This window comes from Ammospiza nelsoni, chromosome 13, assembly GCF_027579445.1.
Source record: "Ammospiza nelsoni isolate bAmmNel1 chromosome 13, bAmmNel1.pri, whole genome shotgun sequence".
Taxonomy (NCBI): Eukaryota; Metazoa; Chordata; class Aves; order Passeriformes; family Passerellidae; genus Ammospiza; species Ammospiza nelsoni.
Genome location: NC_080645.1, coordinates 2,826,931 through 2,840,714, shown reverse-complemented (window position 1 = coordinate 2,840,714; position 13,784 = coordinate 2,826,931). Strand labels below are relative to the sequence as shown.

General features: G+C 42.3%; 1 protein-coding gene and 1 long non-coding RNA gene across 3 annotated transcripts; one reads left to right on the top strand and one right to left on the bottom strand.

Moving 5' to 3' along the window:
- Nucleotides 1-2,038: 2,038 nt before the first annotated feature.
- On the top strand, nucleotides 2,039-8,244 carry LOC132078988 (uncharacterized). The gene is made up of 3 exons (XR_009419341.1): nucleotides 2,039-2,355; nucleotides 2,591-2,655; nucleotides 7,949-8,244. It is a non-coding gene; the product is annotated as an uncharacterized LOC132078988 (long non-coding RNA).
- On the bottom strand, nucleotides 3,618-13,177 carry CA7 (carbonic anhydrase 7). Of its 2 annotated transcripts, none has more exons than XM_059481385.1 (7): nucleotides 13,135-13,177; nucleotides 10,942-11,139; nucleotides 8,085-8,203; nucleotides 7,101-7,196; nucleotides 6,798-6,860; nucleotides 5,642-5,797; nucleotides 3,618-5,368 (listed from the first exon to the last, which is right to left on the bottom strand). In XM_059481385.1, the coding sequence occupies exons 1-7, from the start codon at nucleotides 13,172-13,174 to the stop codon at nucleotides 5,246-5,248; spliced, it is 795 nt and encodes a 264-aa protein (XP_059337368.1). In that variant the 5' UTR covers nucleotides 13,175-13,177; the 3' UTR covers nucleotides 3,618-5,245. The 2 variants fall into 2 exon arrangements, with proteins under 2 accessions (XP_059337368.1, XP_059337369.1); XM_059481386.1 differs by having other exon boundaries at nucleotides 5,322-5,393.
- Nucleotides 13,178-13,784: the final 607 nt, after the last annotated feature.

The following is a 13,784-nucleotide window of genomic DNA, read 5'->3' as shown; positions in this document are numbered from 1 at the left end:
AAACATCTTCTGCTTCCAGAGGCTGCAAACAGCTGCTCCTCATCCACGCTGCCTTCACAGCAGGTGCTAGCATGGATTACCTTCTGTGACCTCATTGATATTCATGGAAAGTCTGGGACTCCTGATGCTTTGTAAACATTTCCTGTTATGGGGCACACAAAGATCAGAAACACCAAATAAGCCAGATATACCTAAGAAAGCAAGTTAAAAATTGGGCTAATATTTCTAATAAATAGCTAATCCTTTTGTCAAAAAGCTGACCAGCAGCAAAAAGTTTGAATCAAAAAAAAAAAAGTAAATTACTACTAAAAGTAGTTTCTTAGTTTTCAGAAGTTTTTCTGCAATAAAGAGAGTCAGCCTAGTGATACAGATTAGAAAACAGCAGTAGATCCAAACCTTTTGTAAACTTGTGAGCATGCAAAGGAAAGTGGCTCCTTTGAACAAACTCTGGCCCATCTCAGTGAACAGAGACTGAGTTTTGTGCTTTTGGCACAAAAAGCCCCACAGTCTAATAACCAGCTTTTGGAAAGGAAGCAGCATCAGCCCACAGAACACCTTCCTGCTGAGCACCCTTAAAATGTCCCATTTGCTGGCTGGATCTTGTCCTGTGAATAATGACATTTCATCTGCTGTATAAGACATTTTGGATTTTCACAAAAGGCAAATTGGCACCGCAGATGCAGAAATCTCTTATTATGAACACACAAACCCCACAAACAAATGGAGAAATGAAGGAGGCTCTAGGTCTGTTAGAGCAACTGCACTTTGTTGTTTGGCTGCAGCTGTTTCCTGTCTGGTCTTCCTAAACAATCTAAACCAAACACTCAAGTGCTAGGAAAGAAGGCACGCTGCAAGAAACATCGATGAACAGAGGTAAACACCATGAACAATGGTAGGAAAGGTGCCATTCCAGCCCTCCAGCTTCATTTAGCCTCTCCCTGCAGCAGAGGCTCAGCAGGTCTGGAGTTGCAGGGGTTAATCTGAAGACCCAGTTTAAGTCCATGTAATTGCACTGGTGCAAAGGTCTTCCCAGTTGCTGTAATGGGACCTGAACGCCACACGGATCATTTTTATTGGGTGTTGCTTAAAATGGTTTTAGTTAAACAAACAGATGTTCATTTAGGTTCTGTGCCACTGTAAATTTACATTTCTTGGGGTGAGTTTTCAAGTCCAGGAAAATCTTGTGTCTTGGGAAGAAGTGCTCGTGTGTAAAAAAGTGATTATGTTCCTTTCCTCTCTCTCCTCCTTCCACCTTTTGCTCCTCCAACAGACAAACAGGGTGAGCTGGCTCCTAAATTCAATTTAATATTCCACTGTGTCAATATGAAATTAAATGATTTGTGTTACTATGTTGCTGTTCACAACCTGGAGTAAGATGCTGAAGTTTTACTAAATGTCAAATGCGCTGCAGGTAGCAGCATAAATGGAACATCAGAGGAGTGAGAGTTCCCTGCCTTACAGCTGAGCAAGTTGGAAATAGTTCTGTGCAAGTCACTCAGGTTCTGTCCTCTGCTGTGCTTTCCTCAGGGTAAGTGAGAAAAAGTGCAAGACCCCCACTTTCCCAGGCAGAGCAGGGACAGACCTTTGATGCTCGGTGCTGTTACTAAATGGTCACTTCTGCATGCAGAGGAATTCAGAGAGGAAAGCAGCTACACTGAGATATAAGATAACACCTCATTTTCTTCAGGCTTATCTCTGTTTTTTTTTCCTGAAAAGCTCGCTTTTTTATCTTTCTGACCTTTGAACTCTGCCAAAAGCACCATCTTGATGTTGAGGTACCTTGCAAAACCTTTTCCCCAGTTCTTCTATTTGGATTAATTTACCCTCATCATGAAACATATCATTATAAATCTGCTACATTATAGCAACTGTATGATGGAAACTGCCTAAAAATCTTTCTGCTTGCAAGAGATTGGGGAAAAATCCCAAAGTTGAACTGTAACTACAGCTATTAAAGTTTAAAAGCTAAAGTTAAGAGAGTGTGCAGCTCACCAAGCAGAGGATCTCTCTGCTCAGCAGTGAAATGAGGAACAAAAAATTGTAACTGGTTTATGGAGTTTCTTTTGTCAGACTGATTTTTATCTGAGGAAGGAGTTTCAATGACTGCATACACAGAACCAGCAAGGGGTTTTCAATGGCAATCACTCATATCTACAAATTGCCAGAGTTAAATTCTCTCCTGTGTTGTATTTTGATTGAATGGGCCTTAACAATTGCTTTAAGCATTGTGGCAAGGAAGGGAAGGAGAGCCACTAGAGGGCATTTTTAATGCAGCTTTTACCACTGTGCAAGTTCAGTTGCTGTCCCAAACGTGAGGCCTCTGTTCTCTCAGGATGGTTGCAAGCCCAGGAGAAGGTAAGTGAAATCTTGCTGCAATAATTGCAGTCAACTCCCATTTTTCCTTCAACACAACAACTTGGTAAAAGGTAAGGATAGCTCTTGTTTTAGAATTGTTTAGTCTCAAAATAAATGAAGTGCATTGAAGAGGTGTTTATCCAATGCAATACTTGTGGCTTTTATTGGATGATCAGGGTCTCAAGAAACAACAAAGAATATAAAAGTATTTCTTTTATATTTTACTTCCTTGCAGTAAAAAAACAGATCATGTTCTTGCATCCAACAACTGAAAAAAAAAAACCCAGCCCAACATATCCTGTAAGTAAAATCAAATTTATTTCTGCAAGAAGGTACAGTTCAGCTTCTCCCTGGAACTGAATACCTTGGGGCAATGCAGCACTTAAAGCTCTTTGCAATGGCTGAGCTTTTCCAATAACTGTGTAAGCTAAACATTATCCTTCTGCTGCTCATGGATAAACCACCCTGAAAGAAGCTTAAGTACTGTGTGCAAGGTCACAGCAGACACAGCCTGGGTGTAAATAAACTTTTTAGATTGAGGGGTTGGAACTGGGGAAAACTGGACAAAGTTTCAGTACACAAGCCCTCTACCTCCTGTGAGAGACGGGGAGCAGAAACCTCTGCCTGTGCCTAAAATGAGAGGAAAACACTGAAAGTGCTGCTCTGTGAACACCTGTACTAATATTAATGCAGCAGTGCTGGGATAGCTTGATTATGGTACATTTGGTAAATAATATTGGTTGTATTTTAAATTTGCCCCTAGTAAATGGTTTTTGGCTATCAAAATGTGAGTTGAAAGACTTCTTACATTTTAGAATGCATCTCTTATGTCACTTCTAAAATTTACATTAAGATTAATGATAATAATTTAACTCTGGGCAAGAAGTCGTTCAAGGTACACAGGATTTTAGAACTTAAGTGAAAAGATTAAGTTGAAACAGAAAGTGTTAATCCTAGAAGATGGTAAGAACTGTGATATAAACTAAAAAGAAATGTCAGAAATAATTTCTAGAATTTAAAAACTTGTCCACAAACTTGAGAGGAATAACTCCTAGCTGTACTTAGATAATTCCACAGTAGCTTAGGGAAGGTTTCTGTAGAACTGAACATAAACAGTCAGAGCATTCCTTGATCCAAAAGAGATGCAACTGTTGAAAACCTCAAACATAATTTCTGTTAATGAAAATCAAAGAAAAATAATGCTGTACGTAGGGAGAGGTGGGTCTTCCCAAAAAGAAGGATGAAGATATGCACATGTGATTTTAAAGTCTCATTTATTTAATTTGTTAAAGAAATTAAGATACATTAAATAGATTTTGTACAATACCAGTTTGCATTACTAGCAAAGTTCATAAAACATTCATTATAGCTAAAACCATTGCATTTTGTAAGTATTTTCCATTGCCTTCAGCATCTCCTGGATAAGAATTTCACATCTAAAACAATGCTGAATTAGCCCTCACAACAGCTCTGTGAGGTAGAGGTCAGTGTTACCCTCTTTCTACATAAGAGGAAACTGAGAAAGTTTTAGGTCAGTGTAGCAGAAAAACCATGGAGATTTGAGGAGCAGAATTCAGTCCTTCACTCCTTGTACTGTGCTCCACACCTCATGTTGTCATCCTTCCCTGGAGGAAGGGGAGCAGCCACAGCAGCTGCTGTTCCCCCTGCTCCCCACCTCCCTTGGCCTTGTACATCCTGATTTCTCCATCTCAGCTGGTGCAAAGTGATCCACATCAGCAATTTCACCTGAACTACACAGGCAGAACAGGCCACGTGAGGCCCAGAACTCAAGGAGCTGGGAACTGACTGTGGCTAGTCACAGAGAACATCACAGTATTGAGTACCAGAGTCAGAATTTTGTCCCTAAGTTGCAGAACCAACTCATGGCTGTTCTAAAGCAACTTTTGCAGAGGTAAAAGGACTCAGGAGTGCTGAAGCCTTGTGTGTGCAGGGAGCATCCCTGCCAGGCAGTCCTGGAGCAGGGAGGGTCTGTGCAGCAATGCTCACCCAGGGCAGACAAGATCAACCCACGTGAGCTCCCTAAAGGAAACAAAATACCTGGTTTCTGTCAGGCAGACACTGAAGGAGGTCATATTGCAGAGCATAGCACTGAGCTGAGGTAGAATCTGAGCAACTGAGGAACACAAAACACACCTGGATCACTACAGAGGAACTCTTCAAGCAAACTGACCCTGACCAGGGCACTGTGGTCCTGTGTCCTGCATGGGCTGAAAGGACAAACACCTAAATAACATTGCAGTAAACTGCTCTGCTTTTTAGCACAGCATTAAATTGTAAGATAGCATCTAAGAACAGTAGATTTAAAATATATATATAAGTTACATACCAGGGCCTACTTGAGGCAAGTAAAGAACTTTTTTCTAGTGCTACTCACACGCTGTGTCATCAGGAAGCAAGAATACAGTGAAAGCAATCTTTAAATCAGAGCTCAGCAAATGGTAACAGATCAGTAAGGAAAATTTAAGTCCAGTTTGTCCAAAATTCTTGATTACTGTTTCCTCATGTATTAAATGAGACAAGTAGAAGTTGTGGCCATCAGCACTAGTAGATCACTACACAATTTTCCACTTGATATCAAGTTGGATTTTGATGTCATTTTAATTTTAGAGAGTTTCAAGTCTTGGACAACAAACTTAGTTCACTCAGCTATCCTTTATATTAAATAGTGCTGGTTAAAAAGATGCCATTTCTCCAAACAATGAGCACTTCAATTTAAAGAGAAAGCCAGAAGATTGTCCCTGTCCAAGCAGAGGGTTCATGGAAATGTCTGCCTTGCATGTTCCATGAGTGGTCTGCAGACCAGAGTTTCTGTTTAGAGTATCTCACATGTGGAAGCTCTTGGATATCTCAGGGCCATGATCAGTTTTCTTCAGGCCTTGAAGGAAGCTCGAACAATTCTCCCCTTCAGAGGCTGAGGGGGGCGGAAGTTGTTGGCCATTTGGATCCTCTGGTCTTCCTCACCAGTGAAGAGCAGCATGCGGAATTTCTCCAGCTGGAAGTTCAGGGGAAACAATTCACTGCTCAAGGGGGCAATCGACAGTAATAGTTTTTTATAAAGGACTAAAAGGAAATATATTTCAATCAGTTAATGGAACAGGTTCAATAACACTAGAGAGTATTAACAGAAATCAACAGAAGCCCTGAGGATTGAACAGGCCAAATTAAATATTCAGAGACTTTTAACTTAGCCTAATTTCAAATCAAAACAGTCTTTGCCTGCTTATACAGCACTGAATGCTACAATAACAAAGTATCAGAAATTTACCTGTTTGACAGAGATTCTTATGGGTTCTTTCAGCACTATCCATGTCACACTCTCATTAAGGGGTGGGGTTGTCAGAGAACCGAGGTATGTCCAATAATCTAGACTCGTGGGCAGGAGACATTTAGGGTTGAAGCCTCTAAACTGAGCTTTTGTTCCCTGGGAAGAGAAAATAGACATGAAATGTATCCTTTTACTTTTAAGAGCAGGTAAAATAACTTTTTTGAAAGAGAAGAAAACATTAAACCAACATTAAGAAAAGGGGAAAGGAGAATTCCGTAAAGGTTTGGCTGCCTTATAACTGTTAGCCAAAAGTAGATGGCAAGTGTGATGGCTAATGCTGGCTTACTGGACTTTGAGATCTTGCACCATTGTCTCTACCAAAATTCACCTCTTGTCACAACAGGCCCAAAAACAATGCAGGAAATGTGTTTTGCATTTAGTGTTCAGTGTGAGTATAGATAATATCACAGCAGAGTTCCTTGTTTCATTTCTTTCTCATCTATTTTAGTAGGAAAATTTAAATCCTATAGTTATTGTCTACTATGGTAAATATGGCTCAAAAACAATAAATCAAACCTTCATGTCTAAAATTAGAGGAAGGTGGATTGATAGAGGAAGATACATCAACCAAAAGATTGGTAGAAATAGAAGGGGATGCTGCCTAAAGCAGTGATTGCCTTAAGTACCACAGTCTAAAGCAACATTCTTCAGGCTGAAGGAGCATCCAAAAGGGTCTCAGTCACTCAGGAAACACCTCAGGAACAAACTCTGGACCTCAGTGAGATCATCCCCGACAGAGCTCTGCAGCAAAGACAAACAGGCAGCTTGCACTTGTGCCAGCTGAGGCTCAGTGGAGAAGGATTATTTTGCTGGGTCTAAGAGCTGAGTCTCAAGGGTCAGGGAGCTGTGGATTTTAGACTTTTTGGGAAAGGCAGAACCTCTGGATGACCAGTGGGGTCAGCATGGCCTTGTGGTGCACCTGAAATTTGGAAAATAATATGAACTTTGGAGAGGAAAAAGAAGCTACAACTACAGTTATGTTCTAGTTATGGGAGGATCTGTGGGCGGGTGATTTTTCATTTTTGTCTCAAAGATGTACATGAGCATGACTTTTAAAGGATATCCCAGAAGCAAATTTAAAGAGCTTAGAACTTACTTTAAATTTTACCATGTACAAAGCATCAGTGAGTCTGTTCATGCTGGCATGTTCTTTTCCAATCTAAAAGAATGGAGTAGACAGGATAAATAAGAAGGACTGCAACCATGCTTTAATCAGGGGTTGCTTTCTTACTCAAATCTTAACATTCCTACCAAAGTTTTCAGCAATTTTCAATGCATTAATGCTTCCAGTAAGTCATCTGTTTTCCTTAAGCACTTCTTAAATATGTGGCATAGTCCTCAAACACTTTACAGCATAATGCTTTTTATCATGTAAACATGCTATTTTTGCAATTCTTACCTCCAAGAAAACACCAACTACTGCCAAGCCATCTGGAGCTGCTGCTGCCTCTCCAAATGTTGCATATTTTCTGGCATTCCAATGTACTAAGTGGAGCTTTAAAGAAAAATAACAAATAAGAATTAAATTAGTGATCAAAGTTATCAACGTGGTTTCTCATTGATAGCACTAACAGTTGTTCATAACAGAACAGCTTTGTGCCAAAGGCATTGCTGGAAACATGAAGTTCAATCCTTTGGACAGGTCCATGAGTGTGGGCAGGAACCCAGCCAGTTTTCTGTGACAGCCCACACGGGGGTGGCATGGCCAGGCTTTGGGAGTGGGAGGATACAGGGGTGGCTCCTGTGAGAAACTGCCAGAAGCTTCCCCAGCTCGTGATCACAAGGAAGGGACCAGGCTGGAGCAGCTCCTGAAGGACCAGGCTGGAGCAGCTCCTGAAGGATGCAGCCCATGGAAGCTCTCAGGCTGCAGAAGCTCAAGGAGCTCACTGTCCCCTGTGGGAGGGACCCCACACTGCAGCACAGGAAGATGTGAGGAGCCCTTCCCCGAGGAGGGAGGAGCAGCAGAGACAGCCTGGGATGAGCTGAGCACAGCCCCCATTCCCCATCCCCCTGCACCACTCAGGGCAGAGTGGAGAAAGCTGGGAGTAAAGTTAAACCCAGGGAGAAAGGAGGGATGAGGAGAAGCTGGTTTAAGATTTAGTTTTTATTTGCCATTATCCTACTCTGATTTGGTTGTTAACAGATTTTTTGTTTTGCTGTGTCAGTAACTGGTGAGGGAGCTCTCCCTGCCCTTATCCTGACTCACAAGCCTTTCCTTATCTCCTTATCTCTCCTCTCCCCATCCAGCTGAGGAGGGCAGGGATGGCTGACCTACCTATGGTGAGCAAGGAATCAGAATCCTAATCCTGCCCCCACTGCAGACAAAGCCATGTGACAACATGATTTGCATGAAATAATCCCATCTGTGAAGACACATCCTTACCTCAGAGGGAAAAGGTTTTCCATCAATGGTGTGCTCTGATCCCTGGCTGTGAGTGGTGCCCCAGTGGAAGTGGAACTGCTTTAGCCGGAAGGGACTCTGAAAGGGCCCTCCACTGATTGCTGGGCAGAAGAACAAGAAAAGAAATAAACAGGAGAAGAAAGCTTAAGCATTCTGGCTTTTTAGCTTCCTACTAGTAAAACTAACCACCGTTGGCACAATAGTGGAAAAAAGGCAGTAGCCTCTCCAAGCTGCCAGCATGCAAAAGATGCTTTATCCAGGCATTTAAGAGGGATGGATTTATTAATGGAGAGCATCAAAACTCGTTTGAAAAAAATGTAAATTAAAACCACTGTGTGGCTACCTGTGCAGAATTTGTAGCTTTTTTGAAAGAGCATATTTGACACATGAAGATGTTGTGACCACCCTTATGGTTACATGTTTCCTGGTAAACACAATAAATGCAAGTGGAACTGGAGAGGGACCCGGGGGTGCGAGCTGGCCCTGCCCCAGCCCTGAACCCTCTGCCCTGGGCTGAGCCCAGCGTGGGCAGCAGGGAGGGGATTCTGCCCCCCAGGTGAGACCCCACCTGCAGAGCTGCCCCAGCCCTGGACCAGCACAGCCAGGAGCTGGAGCTGCTGCAGAGAGCCCAGAGGAGGCACCAGGATGAGCAGAGGGATGGAACAGCTCTGCTGGCAGGAAAGGCTGGCACAGCTGGCATTGCTCACCTGCACAGGAGAAGGCTCCAAGGAAACCTTACACCCTGAACATCAGCTAGACAATTCAGATAAGTATTTCCTTCTCACAGTATCTTTACTTTTAGTGGAGGTTATCTATATTCCATTTCCTTTAAATACCTGATCCCATAAAAGAGGAAATATAATAGCTGGTACTTCACATGACACCACTCAACCTCAAATCACCTTCTAAAGGTAAGGAAATGCCACAGAGACACTTCATACATCATTTAGAAATAACACCTAAGCACAAACAAATGTTTAAGATGCCACCTATAGAAGATATTTTATCACAGCTTTAGTAATCCCTGTAATTTTATATGCCACCAAATCTCACTTTGCCCAACAGACCTCAAGACCTGATCAGTCTCACATTAAGAAAATTAAAATTACATTTAATATCTGTAAAGCTTGCATCCTGAGTGCAGTTCATAACATTTTATTTAAAGAGTGAAAAATGGGACTTGCATGGTGCTACCACATGTGCATGCTTCCAGCTGGCCTTTAAGCAGGAAACCAGCCTTGCCAAAGCAAAGGTTTTAATATTAATTAAAGATATAAATACTCCTAGTACATTTTTCTAAAGTTAGCAAAAAAATGCATCACCTGTCCCTAATATTTTAAGAAATTTAGCTATTATGGATTACTGTCAAAATTCTGTTGTGTCATTTAAGCAGAGCTTTGAGTCACTAGATCTATTTCAACACAACTAAAAGCAGTTTAAGCCATGTTTCCCACTCCTAGCAGTTATCTTCCTTGGAAGAGTGTTATTGAAACAAGACATGCTTAGTGTAGAAGGGTCTCATTCCTGGCAGGTGCTCTGAGTCTGTGTCACTAAGTGCAGAGTAATACATGCTCTTAACTTCTAAGGCTGAATAAAGTTCACTGTTACACAGATACAGTTCACCTGAAAATTGCATTAAAGTGGTTACCAAGCTAAGATAATACTTCCAGAAAGGTTTTACAAATTCTATTTATAAGGTGTTATTCTGAACAGATCTGTGCAGTAAAAGTGGAAAATGCTCACCCAGTTTGCAAATTCAGTAAAGATAAGATGCTTAAAAACTTGACCACCCCATTGGGTAGGTTCTTAAATTCATTCCAGAAGAGAGATTTTAAAATAAGATGTCTGGAATATTAACCTTTAGCCCTTATTTAGAAGGGCAGACAAACCACTTCACAGAAAAAATAATTTGTTTTCAAAATCAAGGTATCCTGTTTAACTTGCATCAATCAGCACACCCAAAAGGAATATGAAATCAGCTGATAGGCTTACAAATTGTTCCAGTTCTTTTTGTTTTGTTTTTTTTTAATGCACTCTTCCCATTTATCAGCTGCTTTATTATCTCCATTTGAATGCTCTTCCCCTACCCCCAGATGTAAAAGCACAGTCTACCATGGAAACAGACCTAACAGAAGAAATCAATCACTTAAAGAATTTACATTCTCTGCCAAGGGCTGAGACAAGAATAATGTACAACTGCAGACAGCCCAACATCCAAAGTTGGCTGCTACCAACTCAGAACCCAGAATGAGCTGAAGATTTTCTAATTTCTGAAGAAACCAAAGTGCTACAAGTCAGGGAGGAGAAAAGAAAATGCAAGGTAACAGCAACTTATCCAGGTACAAATTGGCGCAGTGATTATGACTATGATGACTGTGCTGCATGAACCAGCTCTGCTTATCATCCTCTTCCCTTCCCTGTGGGTGGGAGCTGGGCACTGAGCCAGAGCTGGCACATGAGTTGGCATCTTTGATTGGGGTGATCACAAGCCAGGGCACTGAGGAGCTAACATCCCTGCTCTGGGTGCTGGATGTGGTCTGGCAGTGCTGGAGAGATGCCCAGCAAACTTCAATGCTCATCTAAAAGAAAAGGACTGCAATCAAACTTCTCATTTTCATGAGGCAAGAGCTTTTCCTAATGAAGAAACACTTATTGATCTGTGATATTGCATTGCTAGAGAGGCTCCAAGTGAAGACAAAATATAAACAGCTCCAGTCACATGCCTTGTTCTAAGCTGAAATTATACATCATAGCAGTTACTCCGTACAGAATGTGCTTAATTAATGCCCCCACTGAGTCCCAAGCTGCGTTCTGAGTTAGCTGGCTGTGCCAGTCTCACCTGTCCTGTCGTCAGCATCCTCAAACTCCACCATGACGGAGTGGCCGGTGTTGGAGATGCTGAGGGAGGTGCAGGACTCGTAGGAGATGACGAGGGGCTGCAGGCTGGGGTCGTACACGGCGCGCGCGGAGTCGATGTCGATGGGGGACTGCCGGTTCCCCTGGGCGATGGGGTAAGCCTTGTGCCACTCGGAAGGGCCTTCAACAGCAAGCCAAGGAAAGCAGCATTATTTCCTTCCCACCACACACAGAATGGTCATTATGGGTTTGCAGGAGGCTTGAAATAGCTTGCTCAGCAAGAGTGACTCCAATGTTTGGAATGTGAGAAATTAATTTAAATTCTAGGCTGGTGTGGTTTTATTAGCACAAGCAGGCTGCAACAAGATGGGGATTCAAATATCTTGTCCAGAACACGCTGAGGAGATCATGGCAGAGACTGCTGTACCCCCAGTCACTTGTGCCACTCTCTCTGCAGAGGCTGCAGTTACCTTGATAAGGTGTTCCAAGGTAGGTACAGGTGTAAACATCTGCATGCACAAACACACTCCCCAAAGAAAAAGCATTTAATTCTCCCTGGGAAAGAGAGTGTAAAAGCTCCAGCAATTCAAATTAGATGCAGATGACTCAATCTCTTAGCTACTGACTATGCAGTTATTTTTAAAATAATTTTATGACTGCAGTAAATCTTTGAGACAGCTCCATTCTTCACTCATGCTCCTTATGGTATCTCTCGAACCTGAGTGAAGGATACAGGATGATAATTAACATTTTGGGACTTCCTGACCTCAATAGAGAGGGGAAAAGGCCCAATTTAATAGCAGAACTCTGCTGCCAGAGCTGGAAGATTCTTAAGCCATTTAAGATAACAAAAGCTTATCCATATCTATGAATTCCTGTTTCTTATGGCTCATTTTCTACTTTGCTATGGTAGTGAAAGCAGCAATTAAATTCCTCTGCCGCTTCTATGCATGAAGCATAACAGTAACAATTGTGCTTCAGGATTCTCAAGAAGCACATTTTTCATTGCAGCATTCTCACTTACTTTCACAAGGGGAAGCTTTTTTTTAAATCAAGCACAGGTATTTAGCGTCCTTGAGTTTACATAACACAACAGTGATCTATTGCACTGTTACTTGGCTTTAACACTTTCTGCTAAGCTTATAAAATTATCTTTTCTCATCCTGCATAGAAAGCAGATCTAGGAATTAAATGCTCTTACACAAGCTAAGGCAATATCATTTGGCTCTCACAAGCTTCATCAGAGTACCCACGGCTCTATTACTCCTAGCTACAAGCACAAATACATAATGTTACTTACTAGCACTAACCAGCTTCACTTGGTATTCAGCTGTGCTCTCACACTCACAGAAACTAAAGGAATTGCTACTAAGAAAGAGACTGGCCCCTCAAGGTTATACAAAAGACTCTTGTTGGACACTCAGCAGCTAAAATAATTGCTGCAAGGAGAGAGACTCCAGCAAGTTATGCAATTGTGTCATTGGCCAGCATCAGGCTCTGATCCACCCTGTCTGTAAAGGATCCAGGCACTACACGACACTCCCGTGGCAATCCTTCAGGAGCTCCACGTCCCCCCTGCGCTGTGACACGCAGCCGTGGAGGTGGGAAGCAAAGGAGGAGGACTAAATTAAAAACTGTCAAATCAGAAAGCATAACTTGTTCTGTAGGAGATCTGATACTGGTCTGTACGATTTATTGATGTACTAGACATACATAACATATAGCTTATTTTATTCACTTTTATGAAAGCCCAGATATCACATTTCAGCAACTGCACAGAACCAGGAGATCTATTACTGCTCTACTAAATCTTCTTTGCCTAACAGAATTGCCTTTGGAGAGAGACACAGGTAATCTTTTTTATAACAGCATTTTGGAAAGGGACCCATCTGTAATATCTGCAGTCTGAAAAAACCCCAAATCATTCAAACTGCTTCCCTCAGTTTAGGAATGTTGATTGCAACTCTGAAAGGCAGCAGATGTAAACTTGCACATCTTTTGGTGCCACTTTCTGGGTGCTATTGATTATCAATAAAGTAATTAATTACCTGCTGTATATACTTGATTCTTGCAGACATCAAAATGCAGGCAGCTCTGCAGGGCTCAGGCAACAGCTCTAGAAAGAAAACGAGTGGGGGGAGACAGAGAGATGCAGCACGGAAATGCCATAACCTACCGTCAGCCTGCCCATATCCCCAACTGTGGTGGCCAGTCATTTTGGGAGCTGCCCCTGCTTGGCTCCAGCTCCCTGAGCAGGGCACTGCTGCCTACCTGCCTTTATAGCGGCTCCCGTGGGATAGGGTCAGCCCCTTAAAGATACAGAGCAGCCAAAGCAATTCCTGCAGGACAGGGAAAGCACGCGTGTTCTCCTGCTCCAGCCCTGCTGCTCCTGCTCTGCTTCTGCTCCCCCTATTTGCTAAGGCAGCACAGGCGAAGGAAAATGTAAAATTCAGACAACTGAAGTCTCAGGACTTAGAGAGAAAGCCAAACTGTGGATCAAATTTAGAAGAAACATCAGTGTTTTCTCATTCTCTGCCTCAAGGAAGAAAAAGCCAAAAGGTGCTCTGAGCATCAGGACGGTCGTGTGCAGGTGGGACTGGCCCTTCTCACATCTGTGTTCTTCAGGGGGAAACATCACTGCCTCTCTTCTGAAACCCTGCTGCCAGCTGCAAAAAAGGAATGGTGTTTTCACCAGATCTGTAATTAATCACAATTGGTGCTTAGATGAGATGGATAAGTTTTTTTCATCTTGGAAAAAAACTTCTTGCGCTGCTTTTAAACAAGGTACAAATCAAACAAAGTAAGGATGGATGAATTGACAATCTG

What these genes read in the sequence shown, in the direction of transcription:
- CA7 (XM_059481385.1), bottom strand. Translation starts at nt 13,174, where the DNA reads ATGACTGGCCACCACAGTTGGGGATATGGGCAGGCTGACG. An exon ending in GGATGCTGACGACAGGACAG is followed by an intron (nt 8,204 to 10,941) that starts GTGAGACTGGCA and finishes TCTTCTGCCCAG; the next exon opens with CAATCAGTGGAGGGCCCTTT. An exon ending in TAGTTGGTGTTTTCTTGGAG is followed by an intron (nt 6,861 to 7,100) that starts GTAAGAATTGCA and finishes CCATTCTTTTAG; the next exon opens with ATTGGAAAAGAACATGCCAG.